The following is a 25,407-nucleotide window of genomic DNA, read 5'->3' on the forward strand; positions in this document are numbered from 1 at the left end:
GGACAAGCTCCTGCTCAGCGTGCTCCCCTTCCTGCCCACGGGTGCTCGCTCCTCGGTGTCTCCCTTCCCACCCACCTGCTCTGCTCCAACCCCAGCGGCCGATGCTTCCACTCACGTCAGTGGCAGAGGCGCTGTGCAGACCGTGCCTGCACCCACTGCCATGGGTGGTGATGGACAGACTGGGCTTGGCCAGAGGCACTATTCTGGCTTCGTGTATTTTTCATGTAGAAAAATCCAGGCTTTGGGGTGTTTTTTTGAGTGGCTTCAGGACCACGAGGCTGGCCACTGCTCGTCTCTGCAGCCCTCCTCCCAAAAGAGAGACAAACCTAACGAGAGCCGAACAGCAGCGGTTTATCTCACAGCACGGTTTATCTCACAGCTCCCTCGTCACCCACACTGCAGCCCTGACACGCAGGAACAAAAGCCCCACTCTTCACGCTCACCTCTGAGCCCAAGGCACAAGGCCTGTGCAACGATGCCATTAACTGGCGAGGGTTAACAAACATAGATGAGCAGAGATGAAGAATCTTCCAGATACAACATATAAGTACACATACATGTATGTATATATAGAGACAGAGAGAGCGAACATGCCTATGTGTACACACAAACAGCCTTTGAGGGAAAAGGGAAAAGAGAAGACAGGAAGTCACCACGCGTCACGCCGCAGACCGTCTGCATAATTTCCAACTGCAGCTCGTTGAGGAACGCTGCCACTCTGATCCTCTTATACATGTCTGTCTTCAACGGGAGCAAAGGTGAATTTCTAGAGTGTTTTTTTTATTCACATCCTTGAAGGAATAATGAATACATAAATCTGCGGAGGGGAACAACATTATGTACAGCTAAAACGTAAGCGTTAGAGTGCCTTATGCAACAGACGGCCATAAAAGGTTTTCAATTCCTTGAGATAAACGTTGCATCCTTCACCACTGCACAACTTGTAGGATATTCAAGGCAAGCACAAGGATACAATCCCTCAGACTCACTGTGCAAAGCTGCAATCTGTGGGAGAGGAAGCTAGAGTCCTTACGGCAGGCCTGGACTTTATCTGGTGCTTCTTCAATTGCTGCTTCCTTCCACCAAGATGCAATCTTATGGCCACTCTGCCCTTCGTCTTTCCAATGTCTATTTGATTTGTTTCAGAGTAAATCATTTATGGTAGATTTAATTTCTTGGAACAGATAATGAGTGCAGCTAGATATGGATCCTTTCATTTAAAAGTCTGCTTTGCAATTTAATCAGCCTCTCAGCCACACCACTAGCTTGAAAGCAATGTGGGATGGTTGTATTGGGGAAACAAAGAATACACAAAGTAGACAAAAGTTAGATTAATTATTTTATCAGAAACACTGAGCTGCTCTCTGTAATCGAATTTAACTGCAGTGCTCCATCTCCACAAACTCATATTCCTCCAGGGAAGATTCCGTCTCTGTAAACAACACTGGGGGCTGGCTGGTGGCTGAATAATTACCTCCATCCCCTCCCCGACCAGGCTTGTTCCCATCCTGCAGCACATCCCGTCCATATGCAGGACATCAGGACAGAAATACCGTAATTTGCGGAGATTTCCAATTCCTAAGCCTCTTAAGAAACATTTTATGAATGATGTGACATGACATTCGGATGCTGCCACGATCACCAGCGAGGGCAGCAGGAGCTTCGCCTCTCGCTGCGCAGGGTGACTGCAGCCTCGGGGAGGGACAGGCTCCCGTAGCTCGAATCCTCCTGCTCCTTCTGTTGTGAGCAGTGGTCAAGCTGAAGAGATCCTCTCCTGCCTCATCCCCCTTAGGGCAGACATTCCTGACCACATCCAGCCCCGCTCACAGGGTAATGCCATAGCACAAACTAATACAACCATCCTACCTAGGCAGTTTGGGTTTGTAGCGTTTTCTGCTTGATACCTGACTTCTAACATGTTTACAGATAAAACGAGTTAAAAAACATTATTTATCAAGAGCAATAACACATCTACCTTTTTACCATTAGCATGTTATTCCTGGTGTTGGTATCCTCCCAGTGACTTTTTGATGAACACAGAAGATTTGGATCAATGGAGATGGGAGATTTACTTATAGGAAAAGAGATTACCTATAGAAACTTTGTAGAAATTCCAAGTTCATGAGTAAAATCATTCATCAGGTTTCATTCTTGCCCCCTTTCCTGTTAATACATTTCCACATTTGACTAAGATCCAATTTGCTGCCAATCCATTTTCTTGTTTTATCTTTGTAGAATACGTCTCCTAGAAGGTTTACACAAAAATGATTTAACCGATAAAAGAATGCACCTATGCAAAGGAGAACGGTATAATAATATCTTATTTAAATAATATGGAAATGAGTAATATATGGTATCATAAATGATGACTGAACAGTTTCCCCTTAAACATATTTGATTTAGGGTTGGAAGCTTAGAAGACGAACTGACAGAATCAAATGGCTTATCTCACTGGAAGTATGTCATTTTTATAGAGGAGTTAATTTTTCAAGAAAAACATCAGCTGCCAAAGCAATGAGACATTTACACTTGATAAGGATGTTTAAAGGCTCACAAAGAAAACTTTCACCATTCGGCTCTAATAGGATTAGAAACCTCTCAAATGGCTCCACGAGCTGAGCTGAGCCCTGAACAAGGAGGAAGCGCCCCCAGACCACATTAAAAGCCGCTTGCAAACCGGCCTGCTGGGGGGCACGGGGCCGGGCTCCTGCTCCCGCAGCCCGCGGGGCCCCTCCGTGCTCGTCATGTGCTCGGAAGCACGAAGCCCCCGGCCCCGCCGCCCCCAGCCTGCCCGGCCCCTCCACCGCGGCCTCCTGTGCCGTGCAACCCCTCCTGCCAAGCTCCTTTCCGCACGTACAGTTCTGCCAGTTTTGACAGTTGAATTCCATCCATAAGAGGTACCTTAAACATACAAGCTCTAAGTTTTTCCAGCTCATGCTACTGCGGTTTAGAAACCATGGGGGGATAGCAGCATTAAGCTCTTTGTCTGCCAAAGTCCTCGTGATGTCCTGAGAAACCCATTTAGCGCCTCTCTTATTTTTCCATCTCTCGTACAGGGATACCCACTGACATCCCAGAGGAAGCGATACATCAGGCCACGAACGAGGTCATTTACAGGTATGGATATTCACGTATACATGCTCACATGGAGCTTTAGGCTGCAGCCTGACAATCAAGAAATGAAAACAGAATTTTGGCCTCCCAAACTGACAAACAAACAAACGGTGCACTGATGACCTAAATGCTGGGGAGGAAAATCACTAACTTAAGTGGTATAAATTATTCCCTCTTTACATTTGAAAGGATATTCAAAGAATACTTGTGTGACTGGAAGGGAACAAAGTGCTCCCTCTTTCATGTCAGTATGTTTCTCTCAAAAATGGTAGGAGTTTTCTAAAATGGAGAACTGAGTTTGGATGTTATCTTCTATAATTCCTCACAAGCATGCAAATAAATCCATTCTTCCTGAACGCCCCTAATGAAGCCCTGCAAACTGTTACCTGTAATCTCAGAGGATTTACTTGAATCAGCTCTGAGAAGTATTTCGTCTTCATACAGCATGCAAACGTAAGAACGCATGTTTCCATGGACTGGAGAAGAGCTAACGCTGCAAGGGAAAGAACTATATTCACAGCAAACAGTCCAAATTAAAATGACCATGAGATCAATGGCTGTGCTGTAGGAGCAAAAAGCCAACAAAAACCATGGAGTGGCAAATTCCCGTTAACGATGACCTGGAAATGGTGCAGAAGAGGGGCCGCTACTACTGCAGTCAGCAGTACTGCTCGCTCAGCCCTCCAGTTACACCGAAAGGCCATCACTAAATAACCTCCTTCACTGACTAAATTGATCTTTTTCAGCTTCTTCGTGTCCAATTCGCTTTTGTTTCAAGCTTGCTTTCCCTTGGGCAGACCTGGCCCCATCACTTCTCTGGTGCAGAAGGGAAGCCCCAGCTCACACCCATCTTTCTTCCTCAAGCACCTCCATGTTATCCCTGCTTTTGGCAAGTAGGATCCTTTCTAATGATGCTTCCTCTCCTCCTAAAATTCTCTTTAAACTAGTTTAAGAAGCTGTGTCTGGAAGGAACGATGGGCGGTAATACCATGCACCACTCCGTGTAAAATCCAATCAGACTTAGAGCTTTGCACGCTGTCGTCTATCATCTCCTTCTTCATCCCCCTAACAAACGCATCTCCTTTTTGTCTAGTTTGCCACGATCAATTGATGTCCTGGAGCGCTGACGGTGTGCCAAATTATATGTCCGTGGGGCACAGCCTTATTAATGAGGCATGGTGGATTTATTCCTGGTGATCTCCAGAGCAGGAGCTGGCCTTACGCCACTGCCCGCGAGGTCCTGCATCCCTCCCTACACGCAGGCACAAAGACAGCGAGAGGAACACGCAGCCTCCAGCATCAACAGCTACAGCTGGCCTGGAACAGGGCGATCAGTGTCCCCTCTTGCTCCTACCCCCACAAAATACTCTCAACCCCACAAGGAGGATAACAAAATATTTGGCTTTTTCTTCCCTTCAACTGCACATATGAAACCAAGGGCGTAACAGATAGGTCTGACCAAGCCTAGATTTCTGCTGTCGAGCCTGTTTGCTTTGCATGAAGGCATATCATGAAAGCACCCGCAACTGCAGCACAGAAAACCTGCAGTTTGCTCTTCCTTTTACATCTCCTGTGCTTCCTGCTGAAGTGCTGGGGTTACAGGCGTAGCTGGGCAGTGTGGCACCCACCCCCTTTCCACAGAAGATGCTAAATTTGACAACCTAATTAGTTCTCCTCTTACAGGAAAAGAAAGGCTAAAAACTACACATTTGTAAGAGATACGAAAAATCACTTTTCTGTTTTTATGTTAATCTGTGAGACACTCTGACATATTACCTTTATTGACTTGGTGTCGGCTGCTGCAATTTGCAAATGGAAACATTATTTCCAAGACCCGCAGTATCCTGTATTCATAAAGCTACCTTTACTGAAGTTCGAAGGTTATTCATGGAACTGAAAGATGTTTTTCCCAAGTATGATATATGCTTTGACAACTGCAGACTTCCCTACATGCTAGAATGCCAATGACCAAATCTGTGAGCCCTTATTGCCAATTAGTCTTCGTGATTTTCCTCTAATTAATTTAGCCTAGCAACCTTTCCATCTCCAGCCAGTGTCCGACGCTTTACAGTAAGTCGTATTGATGCAATGACAGCACTGATCTTTGTTCTAAAACCACTTCCCCCAGTCCATAGATTTGATCATGAAAAACAAAACATGAGAGGATAATTCATTTTTCTCACTTAGGCAGACTTATTTACTCAGATGTTCTCCCAGGCTGTTCTAAGTACGGCTCTTACTTAAAATAATGTGACTCTTTGTCTGATCATGTCATTATCATATACTTTGCCTTTGAATATTTAAGATTTTGCACTTTTCTGATCTTGTCTCAAAATCTTTGGTTTCCTTTATGACTATTATTTGCATATTTTGAGCTGTCGGCCAGCCTTTCACTATATTAATTCCCTAGTAATGCTCTTCTCTGTAATTCAGCACACGTTGAGACTCTGTACCACAGTAAACAAGCCTGGAGATAAAGTGTGCCTGTTAACCTTGAAAAAGAACTCGGTCACCATCTTTGCTTCAGAAATAAACACACCTAGGCAAAAGTTTGAATTTTCCCCTTTTTCCCTCTAGTCCATAACACTCTGATTTCACAGACAAGGCTGAGACTTACACCACTCGTGAAACACGGCCGCCCTTTGTCCCACACAACAAGCACGTCTGGGAGGCGCTCCTGCAGGAGCTCCACTCCCTATCTGCTACACGGCGGAGAAGCTCTTCGAGATACAGGATGCTGTAATTAATTTACGTTAAAGTCTTTACTTCTGGAGCAGAGAGGAAGGGAAGCTGTAAATCTACATCATCGTACGCTTGGTACTTAAAACTGAAAGCTGAACTGAAGGCAGATCCCTTCAGGAGCCTCCAGGACCTTGGCCGACAGCCCTGAGCCAGCCCCGCGCCGCTGCTCCCCGGCTCCCTGCAGCTCCACCACCACCGCCTCAGCCGGCGGCCTCGTGCTGCACGCTGCTGGCAGCACGACCGAGCCCTGCCTGGGGACGGATTTCTGCTATGGATTTGCCATTGCAAGCAACATCGCAATATAGACTGGCTGGTTAAAAACAAGAGAACTGGAGAGCCCCTCTTCCATGTGGATCAATCGCAGCACAACCGTTTAACTGAGCGAAGGCCACATCTTCAAATAAGCTCTCAATACCTAACATTTTAAACCATTTTTGCTTGGACAGGGCAAGAAAAATCCTGTGTTCAAACCCAGCTGCTAATACACTTGTGCACATTCATGTATGAAAGAGAAAGGCAGAGTAAGTACTAACGACATCAAAATTACATCTCTCCTATCTCCTATGTTTATGATACCTACCTCCTTTTTAATAAAAATATGGCACTAAAGCTTAATCAATAGTATTCTGCTTTAAGAAAGGCTTTCTGAAGCTGGAAGAACTGCATAGGCTTTGCTTTGAACCCTGCTAGAATTTGAGCAACGATAAAAAGAATGTGTTTCCTTTTTTGTGCTAGGGAGGTCATGGAAATTTCTTAGGAAACAGCAACTAACAAACACGATTTCTTCTTGTTTTTTCAAACATGCAATGCCAGCCTGAACCTATGGAGGCAGGCTGGTTTTGGCAAAACTAGGTTGTGGCACAGTGCCAAGCTACTGCAATCATGCAGCCCCTCCCAGTGCAAGTGACTGCTTTATTTGCCTTATTAATTTTTATTTTTAATTCTAGAATGACAACATTTGTTTTCCATATTTCCCAGTGAAATCTGAGGAAATGGCTAAAGATGGTCTGGAGGATTCCTTTGTTGTCAAGCTAAAAGAATGGCTGTTTGGACGCTGAAGTTCCTGCTGCCCTTAATCCAGAATCCCATAGACAAATGCAATGAATGGAAGAAGGGACAGAGAAGGAATATGGCATGGCTTTAAAAAGAGGTGTTGCTTTTAATGAGTTTTGAAGTTCTCAAGAAATAGGATTGTAAATTGCTGGGCTGACTTGCGCTGGAACTTCATCTCACGTATTTGTTCTTGGAAAAGACTGAGAAAAAAAAAAGCATCAAAGAAATCTCGAGTGAAACAGCATTATTTGCCAGAGCCTCAAGAGGCAGAAGACTAATAAAATTTTGCAAAGCACTCAGAAGTGCTAATTGCTTTTTTAGTGCATCTCGCAGAGTGGTGGCATTATAGGGCATCTAAGTGTGAAGAATCTAGAGAGGGGCTATACTGGCTGAGAGCTTCTGTAGAGACTTTTTCAAAAGATGTTTAGTCCAAGGAACAGCTTGTGTATGCTATGCTTTGGCTGCTACTTTGTGATGCTGCTTCTCTGTCTTCCCTCCTGATGTTAATAAATAAGAGTTATTTGATTACAGCAATTGGAGGTTTGAGATGAGTTCTGGCTGTTATGAATATGCATAACAATGAAGAAATGAACTCATTCAGGGAATCACTAAGAGGCAATAGAAACTGGGAATATCCGAGTTCAAATTCACCCTGCTTGAGGTAAACAGGACTCTGTTCTTATCACTCAGCTTGAGCTGGCGGAGTAAGACCAATTTTAGTAAACCAATGTCCAAACAAAGCACATCTCATCCCAAACTCCAAATAAATGTTCTTCTTTTATAAACCAGCAGGCTCAGAACAGAGATGAGTTATTTATCAAAGTGAATAGTGTTACTCTCCGGGAGCATGACTCCTTCTGGGATTTCGTCTCTGATAAGACACATCACCAGGTTGCTGCACTACAGCTCCAGAGCTTCAGCTTTCAGGGCTGTCAATCTCCTACCTTACATGAATGCCAAGGCCAAAGCGTGGAGACAACTGTTCCAGGCTGGATTGATTTCTGTGCATACAGAGCAATTGCATCTCCAATCAATTTTAATGGAAACCACGAAAGCTCGGTACTTTGGAAAAAATCAAGGCACTCCCGTTCCTTTATATAGATTCAGATGTCCAAATACAAGATTTCAAGTGGGATTTGGTTTTGACATTGCAATAGTCAGATATGAAAAAAGCAATCACAAAGAATAATAAAAGCAAACTTGGCAAAAGGCATATGCTGCAGAAATGAAGGTCGTTTCTTAACCAGTCTACATGTTATCCACCAGTGATATACCAGCCGTATAATCTTAATTATAGCCAGTAGAAGTTTTTAGACAATCTGTCTAGACTTTCTTTTGCCTGGGTATAAAATTGGCTTTAAAAGAAATATATAAACAGTAATGAAGTCAGTGAGAATCTGTTAAAAAAAGCTTCCTGCTGTTTAACATCTTCATCCTGCAGTCTTCCTAAAACATGGTCATGTAAGTGAAATCCTTCATTTTCTAAGCAGGAAAGCTACTATATTTTGGATTTCTGCACTACAAGCTTAGTTGATTTCCTGATTGCCAGTGCAGATCTCCATCTGAAGGCATCTCTTCTACAAACATCTGATGAACACAGCTAAATGTGGGCCTTGTCGATGCTGATCATTAGAAATAACCATAACTAACTACTGCCAAGTTTTCAGAGTATGCTGGCTCGGTCACGCTTGGTTTGTAAAGGCCTTTTAGCCAACGCAGTTGTACCACGGATGCCACAGTGCAGGGGCTTAGGTAGGGGAGACTGTCTGAGAGCAAAGCTAGGACAGTGAGATCTGCTGGCCCTCTGGGCTGACGCGGGAGCAGCAGAGAGGGCAGAGGGCTGCCAATCTGCTGAGCTGGGCAGGGCACGGCCACCTCTCTGCTCAAGTCTCAGCCGTGTCCTTGGGGGGCTCCTGCAGCAGCAGAGCACCTTGGGGCCAAAGGACAACGCTGGCGGTACTTACAAAGAGAGAACAGAGATCTAAGGAAAAATAAGTATTAGGCTAGAAAAGGACAAAACACAGATATAAGATAAAATGAGAGTTAATTAAAGGGTCAATTAGACATATGGATCAGTGAAATTATGGGGGAAACAAAATACATTCAGGGAATTAAATCATAATTTCTCTCTAACCAATGTTGAAAGAGAGTATTTTCTTGACCGCAGCCTGAGATAGCAACTTCCAGACTTCTTGCGTCTGGATAAAGCCTATTGCAGGGCAGCAACCTGAAAACGCCAATTATTCTTCCAGACAGCCACTTCCCTTACAACATCAGAGCCGGGCCATTAGCAGGGACATGCTGGCACCAGGACAACGAGCAGGGCTGAAGCGAGCTCCCATCCCACGAGCTGAGCCCGCACCAGCAGCGCGTTCTGTTCCGTGCAGACGCTGCTGAAGGCCCTGTGTCCCCGGGGTCGGCGTGGTGCCACCTGCCCCGGCTCTGCAGGAGCACCACCAAGCACCCTGGCAGCTGGGCTGGCACCTCCTGGCTCTCTCATTGTGGTGTCCATTCCTCACATTGCACCATCACTAGAAGAACACGGCTCTTGCCCTCGCAAAGCAGCACTGGGACAGACCGGCACCAAAGCCCAAGAACATTTTGCCCTGGGAAATCCGATCAGGATTGCTTCCAGCCCTGTGCACGACAGAGCAGCAGCATGACTTGCTCTGAGCGGCTCCATCAGCGCATTTAAGTCCCCCGTCAGGCTGCCTTTGCTCGCTCAGGAGAGGAGCTGCAGCCCCTAAGGGACCCGGACTGCACCAGCTTTTCCTGCAAGTTATGCACACTGAGCAGACTGCAGAGACAACATACGTGTCTAACCTTAAACCGAACATCTTATTTTAAAAACAAATCCCGAATACAGATGCCTGGTCTCTGTCATACCTGGGCTCTTCCAGACAAACAGCAACCTAGCAAACTGTTGCCATTTATCATTAGTAAGGAGACAGCTCAAATATGCACTGCAGCATCCAGTGTTAGCATAAGATCTGATTCAAATTTCATGCAAATATCTGGGTGTTTGAGTTGCCTTTCTATTACCCAAAGTTTAGCCTGTTTCATCTCCAAGTTTACACAATGAAACACTTCCTAAGTCTTTGTTGTTGTTAATGATGTGAGCAGGGAGCACAAAGCACCACGATTTGCCCAGAGCAGTTTGCTGCTGTCGTGTCAGACAGGGTGCTGCTGCCTGGAACACCTGCAGCATCACACCACACAGGACCAGCCCTGAAAGAGGGAGCAGTATTGTCAGCATGAGGTTTTGGTTTAAATAAAAAAGGTTCGTAATGCGTTACAATAATGCCAATAGTCTCTACTATGAAAGAAAAGTTAGACGGCCTTTTTATTCCTTATGGACTGAAAACACGGCTATTGAAAACATGGCTATTGAAACTCCAAAGGGAAAGGAAACAGAACAGGCTGCTACACATATCTGTATCTTCACAGTCCTGACTACATGTGTAAACCACTCAAAATGCAGTACTGCATGTTCTCAGCTAAAATATCTTGTTGAATATGCAACCCTGTACTACAACAAGTAGTCCAGGTATTTCAAACACTGTCTTGCTAAACAAATTCCCTAAGAACACATAAGAAAGAATATAAACTTAATTGATCACAATTTATGACATACCTGCTGTGCTTTTGCCAAATGGAGTGCATATACCAGCTTTTTTCTCTTGTTGATCTTTTTTCAGCACCAGGAGGCTGGTCTAAGGAAGGTTTAGATGGCTTCAGAGCCAGGCCAAGGACTATTTCTAGCCTGCCCACAAGATCCCTAGCATTGCACGAGCGCAATCTTCCCAGAGTGCAAAGAGTTCAGGCCGTTTGTTATCCTCTGTTGTCTGAGGAAGGGTAAGGAATGAAGAATGCAGGGGAGGCTGCATGATGGAAGATGCATCTTAGAATTATTTATGTGCTGCTACTCCCCCATGGCTATGAAAGCTGTTCTTTGCATTAGCACAAAGTGAAAAGGGACTGTGAAGTATGGAAGGTACAAGACGAGGCAATATTTTGTATTTCCTTCTGGGATGCAGGATTTCAACGACAGAAACTGGAGTAACTTGCTGCATTAGATTATATATTACCTTTCAGATGCAGAACTGCATTTAGAACTGGTCCAAAATGATGTTCCAACAAATTTATCCTACTTTGCAAAACAGACATGTCCCATGAGAAAATCTCAGTGTAATCATAATATTTCTATTTTCCACGGGGAAAGTCAAAATGACAGCGGGGGCTGCCTCTGCAGAAGGTGTTTGTGAAATTCATTTTATTCCTTCAGGAAAACTGACAAGGCACTTCGCACCACACATTGGAATAGGCACTGGAGGCGGAGGTGAAACAGAGCCAGGCTTCGCAGTTCCTGGTTCTCCCCCTGGGTAGGCTGGGAGGCTGAAAAAAGGCGCAGTGAAGAGCAAAGGCACTCGGATGCGATCATTGAGGAAGCCTGGTTTCACTGTCCTCCAGCACAAAAATTATTTCCAAAGTCTTTTTTTTTTTTTTTTTTTTAAATCTCATCCTCAAGAAGTTTTAAGTTTTCAGAATCAAAGTCAGTACTGTTTCTGAAATTGTTAATTTTTTCTTTTGTGAAATAAATATAATTTTCTAGCCCACTCTCTGTGGCAAGTCTTCCTTATTCATAGAATTTTTTTCCTGCTGTGACTCAATCTTTCCAGCTCCAGCCACTTCTATCAACTTTCATTTTATGGCTTTTCATCTCTCCTTCTCCTAATAGTTACACCTGTCCTGCTGTTTCCACAGACTCCTTCCTTCCTCTTATTGCTCAGTATATCCAAACTCTTCTTTTGCCCCACTACCGCTCATCCCCAAAACATCAGCTTTTGAACTTCACTATGACTTTCTCCTCAAGCTTCTTAATGCACATTAACATACTTTTTCTCCCTTCTCCTAATGGCTCCACCAGCTTTGTTGCTGTTGTTGCAAATTTCTACTCTTCCCAGCAGAAAATGGATGCAGAACATGAAGGCTGTTGCTTCTCTGTTTCTGCTTCACACTGCTGTCTTTACCAAGGGGAACATACTTCCCTTGAGATGCAGACAGCCTTCCAAAGAACAAATAAAACAAAAACTGGATTGGGGTGAATAACTTACTGAATCTGCACCAAAGCAACTTTGTCACTTCTGTATCATGGGACACACGCATTGCAAAATACAGGAGCATTCCCTGAGGCTGTCGAACTCTACTGGTAGAAATAGAAATAAATGCTAGAGATCAGCCCTGCAGAAAGGTATCTGGGGGTTTTGATCGACAGCAAGCCGATTGTGAAACAGCAGGGCGCCCTGGCAGCCAAAAGGGCCAACCGCACCCCGGGGTGCCTCAGGCACAGCACTGGAGCTGGTCGAGGGAAGGGATCGGCCTGCTCTGCTCTGTGCTGGCATGGCCTCACCTCGAGTACTGTGTGTGGGTTTGGGCGCCACAGTATAAGAAAGATGTAAAACTGCTAGGGAATGTCCAAAGGAGGGCTACTAAGATGGTGAACAATCCTGAGGGGAGGATGCGTGAGGAGCAGCTGAGGTCCCTTGGTTTGCTCAGTCCAGAGCAGAGCAGGCTGAGGGGAGGCCTCATGGCGGCCTGCAGCTCCCTCACGAGGGGAGCGGAGGGGCAGGCGCTGAGCTCTGCTCTCTGGGGACAGCGACAGGACCCGAGGGAACGGCATGGAGCTGGGACAGGGGAGGGTCAGGATGAGTGTTAGGGAAAGGTTCTGCACCCAGAGGTGGTCGGGCACTGGGACAGGCCGCCCAGGGCAGTGGGCACAACACTGAGCCTGATGGAGTTCAAGGAGCATCTGGACAACGCTCTCAGATGCATGGTCTGATTTTGAGGTGGTCCTTTAGGGACCCAGGAGTTGGACTCAATAATCGTTGAGGATCCCTTCCAACTCGGGAACAGAATCTATGATCTATGATCCTATGAATTCTATGATCTAGAATTCTATGATTCCATGAAATCAATGCATCTCTCAGTGATGTATTTCTCTGCTTTACAATAACAAAGACTTAACCGATCACTTATTTCCATCTGATCCACAAGATATATTTCACAACCACAAAAGCAATGTTTTATTAAATTTGGGGTAACATTTTTAAAGGATGCTGACAGTTATTTCTTTAGTGACAAGACTTGCTCATTTCAATTTTATTCTGTTCCTTGAAAAGCAATCTCCAAATGTTCAATAAATGCCATAAAAAGGCAGATATTTATCATTAAAGTAACTTATGCTGTAACTGTGACAACAGCCTGTTAAAGCTATCCAATAATAGTTAAATTCTTCGCCAAGAAACCAGCTGTGTGAGATCATTTAAAAGGACAGAATGCAAGTTTCTGCATGTATCAGCATGGAACTGGTCTCAAATTTCACATAAGCAGACACTAAGGTAATCATAGAGTCATATCTATCTCCTTCCTTCTCCCCAAACTCTATTTTATTGATTTTACATGAGTCTATTTGAGAAGGAAGAATTACTCAGACCCCTGCTAGTTTCATCTCAGAATTATAACGCTATTTGGGCAGACAGGTGCCTGATGCTGTAGTATTTTTAGGTATCGAAACCACGTGCTCCTAATTCCCATCAGCTTCAGGACCTTCCTGAACAAGATCATAAGAACCTTATAAATCTATACCATGCATTTATTTTCAAGGATGACAAAAGATAGGAAAATACACATATCATATATATATACCAATGCTTGGATTATTTTTTAATACAAATTATTTAATCTCATTTTTCTACTTGGTGCCAATATTCCCTGTGTAGCCAACAGAGAGAAATAGATGGCTCCAAAGGGCAACTCAGGTCTCATCACTCTTCACTTCTACACAGGGAACTGAGTCAACTATCTCAGGAAATCTGCTGCGTCTCAGGTAGGAAGACGCGTTGCTAAGGAGATGAAGATTGCATTCACAATGTTTTGATAATCAGGGGTCCAGAGGGGTTCTCGGCATCTAAGTCAGGCAACTGATGTGTTTTAGCCAATATCAGAGTGAAGCCAGAAGTCCAATCACCACCTTAAGGACATCACCTCTTCCCTCCTCTAAATGACATCACTTCTAACAGCAGCTACTCAGAAAAGACATCAGCACAGCCCAAAGTGTGCACACAGCAGCAAGATTCACTTTGCAGAAGTACGCTTTGCTTTGCGTGCTGCTTATTCTTTCCCGCTATCAGGATACTATTAAACTAGAACTGTAATCCAAAGCCCCCTTGAGGATAAAGTCCAGTGCATCTTCTACTAGATCAGTTACAGTTAAAAGAAAATCCTTCTGTAAATTATTTGTAATATTTCTGTTGGCAAGGAATGAAGCAAATCTCTGTTCATGGAAGTTAAACTGGCAGCCAAGGAGATGCAAGGCATTTTCACTAGCTTCTGAAACAAACGGGCGTTTTAGTGTTTTCATTAATCTGACAAGATTTCATATGAGAATGCTGTATACTCTAGAAATCACGCTACTGTCGCTTTCACACCTCTATAAAAACTACAAGATCTTGGTAATGATGTTGCCATCATCTTACCACCAGTACAGGACAGAATATAAAAAAATCACAGAATAGCTTGGATTGGAAGGGACCTTAAAGATAACGTTTGTAGTATGCAACCTATTAAACCCGACAGACTGCAGCACACAACATGAGTTGGTGCAACATTAGAAATTTCTCAACTTTTTTCTGAAATGCCAAAACATTTGTGACTTGACAAAACAGAAGAAGGAAAGTAACAGTTTTCATATTTAACGTAATGTCACTGAACACCAAACAAGGCAGATGCATGAATGCTTGAGAAAATAGAAAGAAAAATGGAAAGCATTTCTTAGTGGTTTATATATTTATCTTCGCTGTATTTGATCCAGGCTCACTAGAAAATGAATAAACGCCACTCCCATTGCAAAGAATAATCATTTAACACAACCGAAGGCAAAGACACCAAACAAACTCCCTCTCCAGCACTGGGGACTGTGGCCCTGCTGGGAGATGCTCGTCCCTGGATGACAGCACCACATCCGTACACCAAACACTGCCCTGAGAGCATCTGCCTTCTTAGGATGGCTTGTGGACTGCACTTCAAAACCAGATTTATAGAGCAGTTTGCCAACACCTTGGCTCAACCCTTTGCTCTGGCTGAAACACTACAACGAAAGGTTTCTGCCCCTTTGCTTCTAGCTGAGAGAGATTCAATGAGCACAGTTTGCAAAGTGCTATTCCTTCAGCTAAATAAACAGTGATTGTGGTGGACAGAACGCCTCAGCCCGCTGCTTTCAAAGCAGTGAGTCAGGCAAATGAACATGGGAACAGTAGCTGCTAAAAGTTGGATCCTGTTAGCTGTCACAAAGAAATCACAAATCGTACATTTCGGACATTGCAGATGCTGTGTGGGGGCACCGAGAGGACAGCGTGCAGTGTCACTGTTAACTCCCAGGTGTGTACCTGCTGCGGCAGCCGCAGCACCCTTTCTCGCAGAGCTGTTGCTGGGAAGGCGCCGTCCCGCTGGTGTTAGCAGGTCAAGGATTTCAGTCCCACAATTCCAACAGGACAACAGGGCGGCATCACTAACTCCTTTCACCTTCCTTTCTCATTTCTGGGCTCCTTCAAACCTTGTGTTGTTCGGTTTTTTTTGGGTGGCAAAGCAACTGCTCCTTGCAATATGTATTCTAAAGGCATTCGGTAGTGCTTTGATGGATCAAGAAAAAAAAGGAGAGGTTTCACTAACATCAAAATGTAAAATGATAAAAATCATGAGTTTCTACTTGGCGATAGGAATCAGTACTCTATTTGAGACAGACAAAATAGTCTCCTTTCCCTTCTCAGAAACTGTCTGTTTGTAATACTCCCTCACAGCAACGATTTAACTCTCTCATGCTATCCAGCAATAATTTGTGCTAATGGGATTCTCAAAGAAAGCATAAAAATTAAGTTTCATTACAAAAATACAGATTCATGATCATAGTAGGCAGTTGAACAGATCTACAAAAGCCTAAAAAAATGCTGTGTGAATCACTGAGGATGATATAGCAACTTTTGGCTTTTAACTGTGTACGCTCCCATGCCATTTAATGCACAGATAATAATGGCACACACAGAAAAAATGGTTCATCTGATTTAGGTGGAGTGACACTTCAAATCTGTTAGGTGTCAGGACCACGTGTCTCATATAGGTACACACGTGTGCATACATGGTTTCTACTACCAAATATAAAGCTGGAAAAACAAAATGAAATTCAAGTTTAAATTGGAGGACAGAAAATAAATACTGTTTGGTACCACTGCTGGGAAAAAGAAATAAAAAACAACAGTTAATTATTAAGATTAAGGATTCAAAATTTCAGGGGTCCCTTCTTTGCCCTGGTAATGAGTGTTTTTGATGTTTACTCTGTTCCTAATTCAGTCCCTGCAGCTCGTGCATCTCAGCCGTCCCTGCCGCATGCAGATATTCCCAACCTTATGTAACAGAAGCACTTGAGGATCATAGAAACAGAGGAATTACAGACATGAATATTTCAAAAAAGTCCTCAGAAAAGAGAGAAAATGGAAAAGAAGATAAATAGGCTGTTGCAAGTGTTGTGCTTCCTACGTGAGAGTGGATTAAAGTTCATTCTGCCTTTTTGTTCTGTCAAGGTGATGATAGCCTTTTAACAAATGTGACACCACAACTAAATGGTGGTGGTAAAAACTTCAGTATATAAAATAATCGTATCAGCCCTCTGGCACAAGAGCTTTAATCTTTTTTTCCCCCTCGTCTTTAGTACACATAGAAAGAAGACATGCTTCTCCAGAATTTTCCTTCGCCAGTCCTTAGAAAGGGTTGAGGACAAGAACATCGAGACTGACTCTTAGTTTGCAGATTAAGACAAGACACACCCTTACGGACAGGCTGCTCTGTATGATACAAGTCTAGGCTGCAAACAACCTGAACTCTGCTCAGAAGCAGCCTCGCTAAGGGAAATACCTATTTCTGAGGCGGCACTTTGGACAACTGAGTTATGGAAAGGCAGAAGAGAGAGGTAACAGCAGGGGAAGCCTGGCTCTGCAGATCCACGTGGTGTCTGCTTGGGCTGCAGACTGAGCACCAAAGTCTCCACAAAAGAAGCAGCCAGGGTACTCATCTGTCAAACTGGGCAATCTGGGGAGAGGAAAAGATGAATAAATGTATACTAGATCTTTCATTTATCTGGTAGGAGGCATTCAAGTGGTCTTTGCTAACGACTTCAATATATATATTTTTTACAGATCGCAATTAACCTTCTGGTACAGATTAATCTTTAAAAAAATTCAAAGATGAATTAATCTTTGAAATTCAAGCGTTCAGTAGTTTCATTAATAATCTGAAATTGTCCTTTAGATTTTCTGTAATTAGAGCATTCCCTAATTTATTAATCCCACAGACTGCAGAGCATGTTTCAAATCTTCATCTCCTGCCACAATGACATATTCAAACTCGCTTGAAGTACTCATAATAAAAGTCACTTTGTGAAGAATTATTAACTCCTAGGATCAAGCAAAGCCATTATATACTAGAGCATATTTAAAAACTGAGCATGGATAATGCTTTCTACTCATCCTTGCAACTCCTAAGATCTTGACTGAATCAGAAACAAGTCTGGATGAAACACTGAATTTAGGATAATTAGCCTGCTACAGATTTGAGGCCAAAGATAGTAAAGCGCGTTGGTACCTATGGACTAAATCTTTTTTCTGCCAAAATACACTGATTATGAGATCCAAGGCAACCGTCTGAGAGCTAACGATGACTGCTTACTGCCAGCACGTCTCAGGCTTTGACTAATTACCTCGGCTCCAGGGCTGCTCCTGTCCCTGGCAGACGAGGATGGCCCGAAGGGGCCATGGCGCTGAGAAGTGTCCCCCCAACCTCTGCGGTGCCACCGCTCCCGCTCTGCTCCTCAGCGCGGCTTCTGCTCCCAAAGAGGGGGTCACCACCGGCACCATTTGCACCAGCAAAGCCCCCAAACAGCCGGCTGCAGGCAGCCAGCGCTGTACCTCCGTGTCCCAGCCCAGGCAGGGTAACGCAGCCGGGGCTGAACAAGCACGTCGTGCGTGGCCTGCTTTCACCAGGGGGTTTACCCTGCCACTGCTTCACTGAGCTATCTGCTTGCATACTGGGCTCCTGCTCCGCTCCACAACCCAGCAGCAAGTCTGTCTGCACACAGCCACGGTGCTTCTGCAAAGCCTTTCGCGGGCTTTGGTGACTGATTTGAGCAGAAAGCTGTAATACACACAGCATCCAAATCCCAAATGGGACCGAAAACTAAGCAGAAAACTAGATGGACAATGCTCTAAACATCGCACAGCTCTTCCTGATGAATATTGCATCTCTCAGCTAACTGGAAAATGAGGTGAAAGCTGTGACTTAGAACTGAAACACCTCTCCTCTCCTTCCCACAGGGAAGAGCAGGCAGCCCACCGCCTCCCCGGCCGTCAGGAGGATTGCGTCTTCTGGCTATGCAAAAACTTCCTGCCGCTCTTGCTGCATTTTTATCACTTCTAGCACGAGTTCTGTAACTAGCAGGAGCATTGGTCGGCACCCCAAGCACAGCGTTAACCCCCCGGCCGGCACGGCAGCAGTGGGGCTACCACCAGCTCTCTGCCCCATTTCCTCACTGTCAGTAGGGGAAGGGGGGGCTGCTCGTCGCGTGCTCCCACAGACCCAGCCCCGGGCCACTCAGATGTTTTTGGATTGCTTGATGGAGGAGCTGCCAACTACACCACAGCCACCAGCTGGTGAGGACACTGCTGCTCACTGCTTCCACAGGAGGCTCCTTCCAGCCCCTGGCATTGCAGCACTCACCTGATGGCCTGCCCATCACCTGTGTGGCCTCTCTGTATTTATATACAGCAGGACCTTCTTGTACTTCTCAGGGCTTTAAAATAACAGGGAACATGTTGGCAGGTATTAAATCCACTCAGAACTTCACCTAAGCTTTATCTGTGTAGCACAAAAAAAATCAGTGCAACCTTAAGAAGGCAAGGCTGCTGTCTCGACTGGGAGGCAGCATGGGGATGGGATTATTCGCATTTCCAGACAAGACAGGCTGCGTGTCACTAGGAAAGTTTATGCAATATCTACCTTCATGTCTTAATCCTGTAGGTACGGCCTATATCACCCTGCATGCAAAGCTGTTTTAAGCAGGTTATTCTTCTGGTTTTGTGCTTTTTTCTTTATATGAAGGACGTTGAATTACATATTGACTACATGAACAGCTCCTATCGTTAACTTAATTCTACAGAAAGTCTATAAAGTGATACAGTATTATTCAGCTAGAGCTTTGTCCTTGACGTAGAGAACACATTTCACATATGATTTTGTAACAGTGGATATTTGCAAATAAAGTAAATTTTAAATTATAATGAACACTGGTATTTGTCACTTCCTATGGTATTAAATCCAAAAAACATTTTCTTTAACACCACATAAATATGCCTTCAAACGAACAGACGAGTTTATGCAAATATCGGTTCCTCCTGTGATATCAACATAATGCAACAATTCCAGTTCTCCTCTCCAAAACCCCTTCCTCTCAAGTGCAGCCCTCCTCTCTGCGCGCTCCTCTGCTGATGCTGCGAGCGAGGCGCAGCACCCCACTGAGCATGCAGACAATTCGCCGAAGCCCAGCTCGTCGTGGTGCTGGCATTGCAACCACAGGGAAAGTGCAAACCTCCCAGGGCTGCCCCGGAGGAGAGCCTGTCCTGCCCTGGCCCTTTCGTGTCCGACCGGCAGGCACTCAGCAACCTGCCTGGTGAATTCTGAAATCCTGTGAGTGGATTGTGGCTCGGGTCACGCTGTTTTTATACAATGCAATGCCAGGGAAGTTACAGGGTGGTACATCTGCAAATTCCTTTAGGGAATACAATAGATCTTATTCTTTTAAAATGAGGATGGGTTTCCAGTGCTCCATACCATGTTAGTGTACATCAGTGTACTTTACTGGAGATGGGCCTTACATATATCACCGCTACCGAATGACATCCTCTGCTTATTTTCTCTACGTAGCACAGGAACCTACTTCAAATATTTCAATTTATAAACATTAATGATTCTGCATTGCAAATTAGCTCATCGTGGATTTATAGCTGTATTCCCTGAAGTGCCATCCAAAGTCCTCCTATGTTTTGTCATCTCTGGGGAAGTTTAAAACTACTTTTCCCTGAAGAGTAAGTCACCAAGACAAGGATATGAGCACACTGACACAGCAGTCACACCTTCAAGGCAGGCCTGCTCTACGTAGTGAGTCAGAACAAGAACACAAATTGTAAAAGCAGGTTTTCTGTCAACAAAATTATGATGGTTCCACTCTATACCATAAGCCTCACGAAGCACAAGACGCAGCATTTTCATGTCCTCTGACAGGTGGTGACGTTCTCCAGCACACTGAAAATGCTTATTTTCATTTTTTTGTCCTTCTTGGGACACCACTAAATGAAACATTCAAGCAACAAGAAAAAGATGATGCACATGATGCATCACACCAAAGGCCTGATGTGCCTCACACCACGCTGCTGAGTTTCTCGCCTCCTTAACCCAGGCCAGCAATCTGTGAGCCTTCAGGTAAAATGTATGAATTTTCTCAACTGAATCGGTCAAGAGAAATGCTTAAGAAAAGCAAAACACAATCAGGCAGCGATCTGAAACACGAACAGTGATAGTATGACACAAGTCGATGTCTAGTAACAGGCAGTCTTCAAAGAATTTCTAGCTGTGGAGAGATAAAAGCTAAACACTTTAAAATCTGTCTTCTACCCATGTCAACATAATATAATGCTGTCCGGTGGGGTACTGAAAGCTTGACAAAACTCAGGGTTTTCTATTTTCTCCAGAAATGATTGAAAACCACTAACATTTCAAACTTTCTGAAACTCCATAAGCAATTTAGGAATGAGAGCACCTAGGAGCTATTACAAAGGCATTGCAAAGAACTGGAACAACTTTAAAATCAAATATATGTTCTAGAAAAATAACATAACATTTGGTACAAAATAACATCAATTATTTCTGCAGCGTTTTCTGGGGGGAGGGTGGGCGTTGCCTACCTGCCTCTCTGGAAATTTGCATGAAGGACTCGACTCCTTTTTCTCCATAATTCCCTTCAGATGCCAAAGTGGACACATAATTCCATCCCAAAGCTTTCACAATGTCCACCATTGCTTGTGCTTGGAAGGAATCTGGAGGAACCACACGTGAGAAGAAATCATAGCGCCTGTCATCGCTCAACTCTGGTGCAGTTGAGGCATAACTGATTTGTGGGATCTGTAGAAAAAAATAATTTCTGATAAATATACACATTCACATACACATTGCACTTGTCTCAGTAGTTAGCTTCCACTGAGCCTCAGTTCACCTTCCTTATAGCAATCCACAGTTCTCTGCCATGTTCCTTTAGAACATACAAATAAAGAAATGATCTTTTAATTGACTTCAAATGGAAAGTTATAAAAAAAAAAGTCATTAGTCAATATAAAATGATGGCACACGGTTACATTTATAACGTCTTCCTTTCAGGCAACCTTAATCAAATACAGTGCACACAAACCATTTCTGTTCTATGTCCTTTTTATTGGTGGTCTGGCTTTCCTAGCATTAGGTTATTTGGGATCCTGAATTCAGCAGAAGTGAAATCTAGACCTGTCCTCACTGACTGAAAGCCAGGAGGAGCCTTCATCAGTCTCTGGAATATTTCCTTCTCATGGCAGTGTGCGACGGAGACTGCAAGTTACTTTTTATAGCAGAGAGACTAGAATATTGTCTAGGGCTATTTTCTCCTCGATAACAAAGGCCCCAAAGCAGTTATCAAGCTGACAGCATGTTAATCCCCAAACACATTATGCAACTGCTTGAGTAACAGTCTGGGACTGCTCCTTAATTTAAGGAGCCTTCCATAACTCTCACTTGAGATGCCAAAGAGGGAAAAAAAAGATTTGAAATATACACAAACATGACCATATATAATGATTTTAGACTGTGGAAAGGTCAGTATTTCATGCCTCAGTACAAGCATCTTCTGCATTTTCATACTCTCTCTCCACACAGCATTTCCACAAGTATTTATTAGCTCTCTTGCCTTCTCAGAAGAGTCAACATTATATCTCCCCAGGCTCAGTACTGCAAGGGACTGGCGCCTTCCCTGCCCACAGAGGTCAGTAGCAGATGAGAGCAAACGTGGCTCTTCCCAGGGTTACGCTCTATGCCCGTACGTACATTAGCAACGACCACAGCAGAATAAAAGCAGAATTGCTGCTGAAGACCAAGCAGATAGGAGAATTTATCCAAACTATCAAATACACAGACATTTGTAGAGATGTTCCCAATTTGAAAGGTAGTATCTACCGGTTTATTATAAATCATGATAAGCCATAGCACATGGCTTATTTAGGATCTGTTTGGCACCAGTCAACAGAAGCCCAGAGTGAAACGCGGCTGGTGACTGTCACTGTGGATGCCCAAGACCTGAAGCCCGGCTGCTCGGAGGGGCCTGTCCTTCTCCCGTGCCACGGCACCCGCTGCACATCCCCTGGTTTCACAGCCAGGCAGCTGGGAGCGTTAGGTTTTTAATGCAAGACAGCAGACGTCTACAAAGCCTTGCCGGATTTATTTTTAGATCCATGGCTTGCGGACAGCACCCTGCCAGTGCTCCAGTCACAGAAAATTAAAAAAAAAGTTAAAATTGAGGCTGACGGGAAGAAGCCAGCATGGTGTTGACCACTGTTACATGATTTATTTGCTCAGTGGTTTGCCTAGGGGCCAGCAAAGCTTGGGGACCACTCTCAAAGACAAATAGATCGATTACAACAATTTATCAGGGTTCTTGATTTTTAATCTGCACCTTAGGGTTGCACAGAAAGTACTGGGCACCCTGGCCTTCAAAACTAATTGGAATCCTTAATTTGTCTGTGCCCATGATCACTGTTGTAATAAATGATTGGTGACATTTTAGGATAGCTCTCTTCTCATTTGCACAATGCAGCTAACGGAGCTAGCTCGGCTGCTTACCGGCTTTACTTATCTGGCCATTGGCTGGCATTAGGTGGGCCAGTTATCCAGGCTGCCTTTGTGGGGGCTCTTTACCCACTACTAATTAGACAAGCATCCAGTACACACCATACAGTCCCACACACAGAGTCACACTGAGAGAATCAAGTGCTGCTTTTTTAATTATAAATAAAAGGATGGATGAAATATGATTTTATTTTATCCGTGGCAAGTGTTTGTATTCCAACTTGTAAACAACTGCTTTGTCAACTGAAAATCAAAAGGACCATATTCTGCACTTTTACAAAAAATAAAGCTTCCACAGAATTTGTTCCGGTGCTTATATTACTTAGGAGACCTTTTGTCTTTTAAGTTTTTTCCCTCTGTCTATAAAATATTAAACACTTCTGGCTGTTTAAATCACCTCAGTATTAAAAACATATATTGTTTTTTTTCTACCAACATCTCTTAGAGGACATCTAAAAGCAACATATAGAGTTGAAGAACAGAATTTTTATAAGACAAGAAAAGTAATTAAATGGTTGCAACATAGACCAAAGCCACTAGAGATCAACTTTGTTCGGTATGTCAGAGCATGTCTGACACCTGTTTTCCCTTCCCACACTCCTTCCTGCGCACCTAGGCACATCCCTGATGTGCAAACCAAACATCTGGTTACATCAGCTAAAACCCAACAGTTTGGCATTTCTTCTCCTTTTTAATAGTCAGTTCACCAAGACCCAGCCCCCGAGCTAGCCAAACTTTGATGCTCTCCGTTCCCAAAGACGATGGACTCCCCATACAAGAAGGGACATGCATGGGGGAATGAAAAGAAGATGGGCTGCAGTTTGATTACTCTTTGGTTATTGAATTCATCCCTTTGGTCCACCCCCCCAAGCATTCACGGAGCTTCTCAGGACTGGCAGAGCGCCACGTCGAGGCAGGAGGTTGCAGCTCGTGGCTCACCCCAGGGCCACACATCATGCAAACAAAACCCTGCTGCGGGGGCCGGGAGCGCAGTGGCTGCGTGTGCACTGCCTGGACTTCAGTTTCCAAGCTGCAGAAAAAGCCTGAGTAAAGCCATCCACACAGGAACACAGTTGAACAGCTGGACTTTCACTAGCCATCTCTTCTCTCTCCGTCTCTTTGGACAGAGGGAGAACTGCCTGGCCAGTCTGTAAGACCTGCCTTTAGCACTGCAGAAGGGTGCTGAGTGGCCAGTCCCACTGAGGGAAGCCGCCTCTGCATGCATAGACTCAGGGTGAAAGAATGAAAGGCACAGCGAGCTGCAAGGCAACGCCAGCGAAGCCAGAGCAGTGAGAACGATCCCAAACCTAGTCCTACTGCCACGCAGCGTGCCCACTGAATGTCCTGGCATGCACCAACCACTGCCGGTTTTCTCTGGTTTGCTTTTGTTGTTGATATCAGACAGTACCAGACAGTACTGGCTAACCTGCACACACAAAAGATTGGCGAGTTGACGCCTTTCAACAGACTTCCCGAGTGAATAGATAGCACCTAAATAAAGGCTTTGTGCTTCCCCTTTCCCTGTGTCTTTCCCCATTTTTACAGGCAGTCGCACACACCACTCCTCTTCCCTTCAGCCACACTCGTTCTCCTCTTGGTTCTGCAGTGGCCCAGCTGGAGCCACCACGTCCTGCTGCCATGGGAAGGACTGCGATGGCAACAAACCCAGCAACTGTTACAACGGTTTCATGTCAGGATCATAGCATGGAGTGTTTCTATTTATTTTTAATTAACCCGTCAAATGTTTGTCTGTCACGTCTAAATGATTTATGTGTCTTTCATTCTGGTAAAATCTGCTACTTGTCTTTGATCATCTCACTTTCAAAACTATTTTATAGAAGCTAGCTTTCTCTTCCATCGCATTTTTCTATTTTCTGCTCTGAAACATGTTGGAAACATCAGAAAGCTCTAGGGAACCTTATTCCACTTTCCAAGTGGCTCTAAAATCTTGGCAGAAGAGTTGTGATCTATAAAGCTCAGGGGATAAAAATCCCCCAGCCCTTACTCTTGGCAGTAAGAAAGGGCTGTGCCCCTCCTTTGGATGCTGCTCCGTTCTCCCAGGAGGTGCCTCCTGCTGGGGGTGACGGACAGACCAGCCACAGAGACTCTAGCACCACTGCAGGACAGGACCATAGCTGGAGCCTCCTGGAGGACACCCAGGTGTCAGCAGATGGGTAAGCAGACTTCGGAGGCGGGAGACAGATTTTCACGAAAGCAGTTTTGTGTTTACAGGACTATGGCAAACACCGTCACACACCGGAGTTTTTTGTGCCGTTTGCCTGGCTGATGTTCTGATTTCAATAGGAGTGAATGATTAATGCTGGGAGCATTGCATTAGTCAGTGATTAATTAATGTTAATTTATTTTTACCATTCAGCATTATTCTTCATTAATCTCATCTACCTCTGCTAATGAAAAGCTCTCTCTGGATCCCTGCACCACTCCTGGTTGCCTTGCTTGAAAAGCTGGCCTGTG

General features: G+C 44.4%; 1 protein-coding gene across 4 annotated transcripts in view; it reads right to left on the bottom strand.

The window, feature by feature from the left end:
* Positions 1 to 25,407, bottom strand: part of GRM7 (glutamate metabotropic receptor 7) — a 266,715-nt gene that overhangs the window by 156,189 nt on the left and 85,119 nt on the right. For all 4 annotated transcript variants that reach the window (XM_035546872.2, XM_050712778.1, XM_035546870.2 and 1 more), the window contains exon 2: positions 20,970 to 21,186. In XM_035546872.2, the coding sequence (XP_035402765.1) occupies positions 20,970 to 21,186 (217 nt within the window). The remainder of the gene's footprint in view (positions 1 to 20,969; positions 21,187 to 25,407) is intronic.

The sequence above is a fragment of the Cygnus atratus genome, chromosome 10 (assembly GCF_013377495.2).
Source record: "Cygnus atratus isolate AKBS03 ecotype Queensland, Australia chromosome 10, CAtr_DNAZoo_HiC_assembly, whole genome shotgun sequence".
Taxonomy (NCBI): Eukaryota; Metazoa; Chordata; class Aves; order Anseriformes; family Anatidae; genus Cygnus; species Cygnus atratus.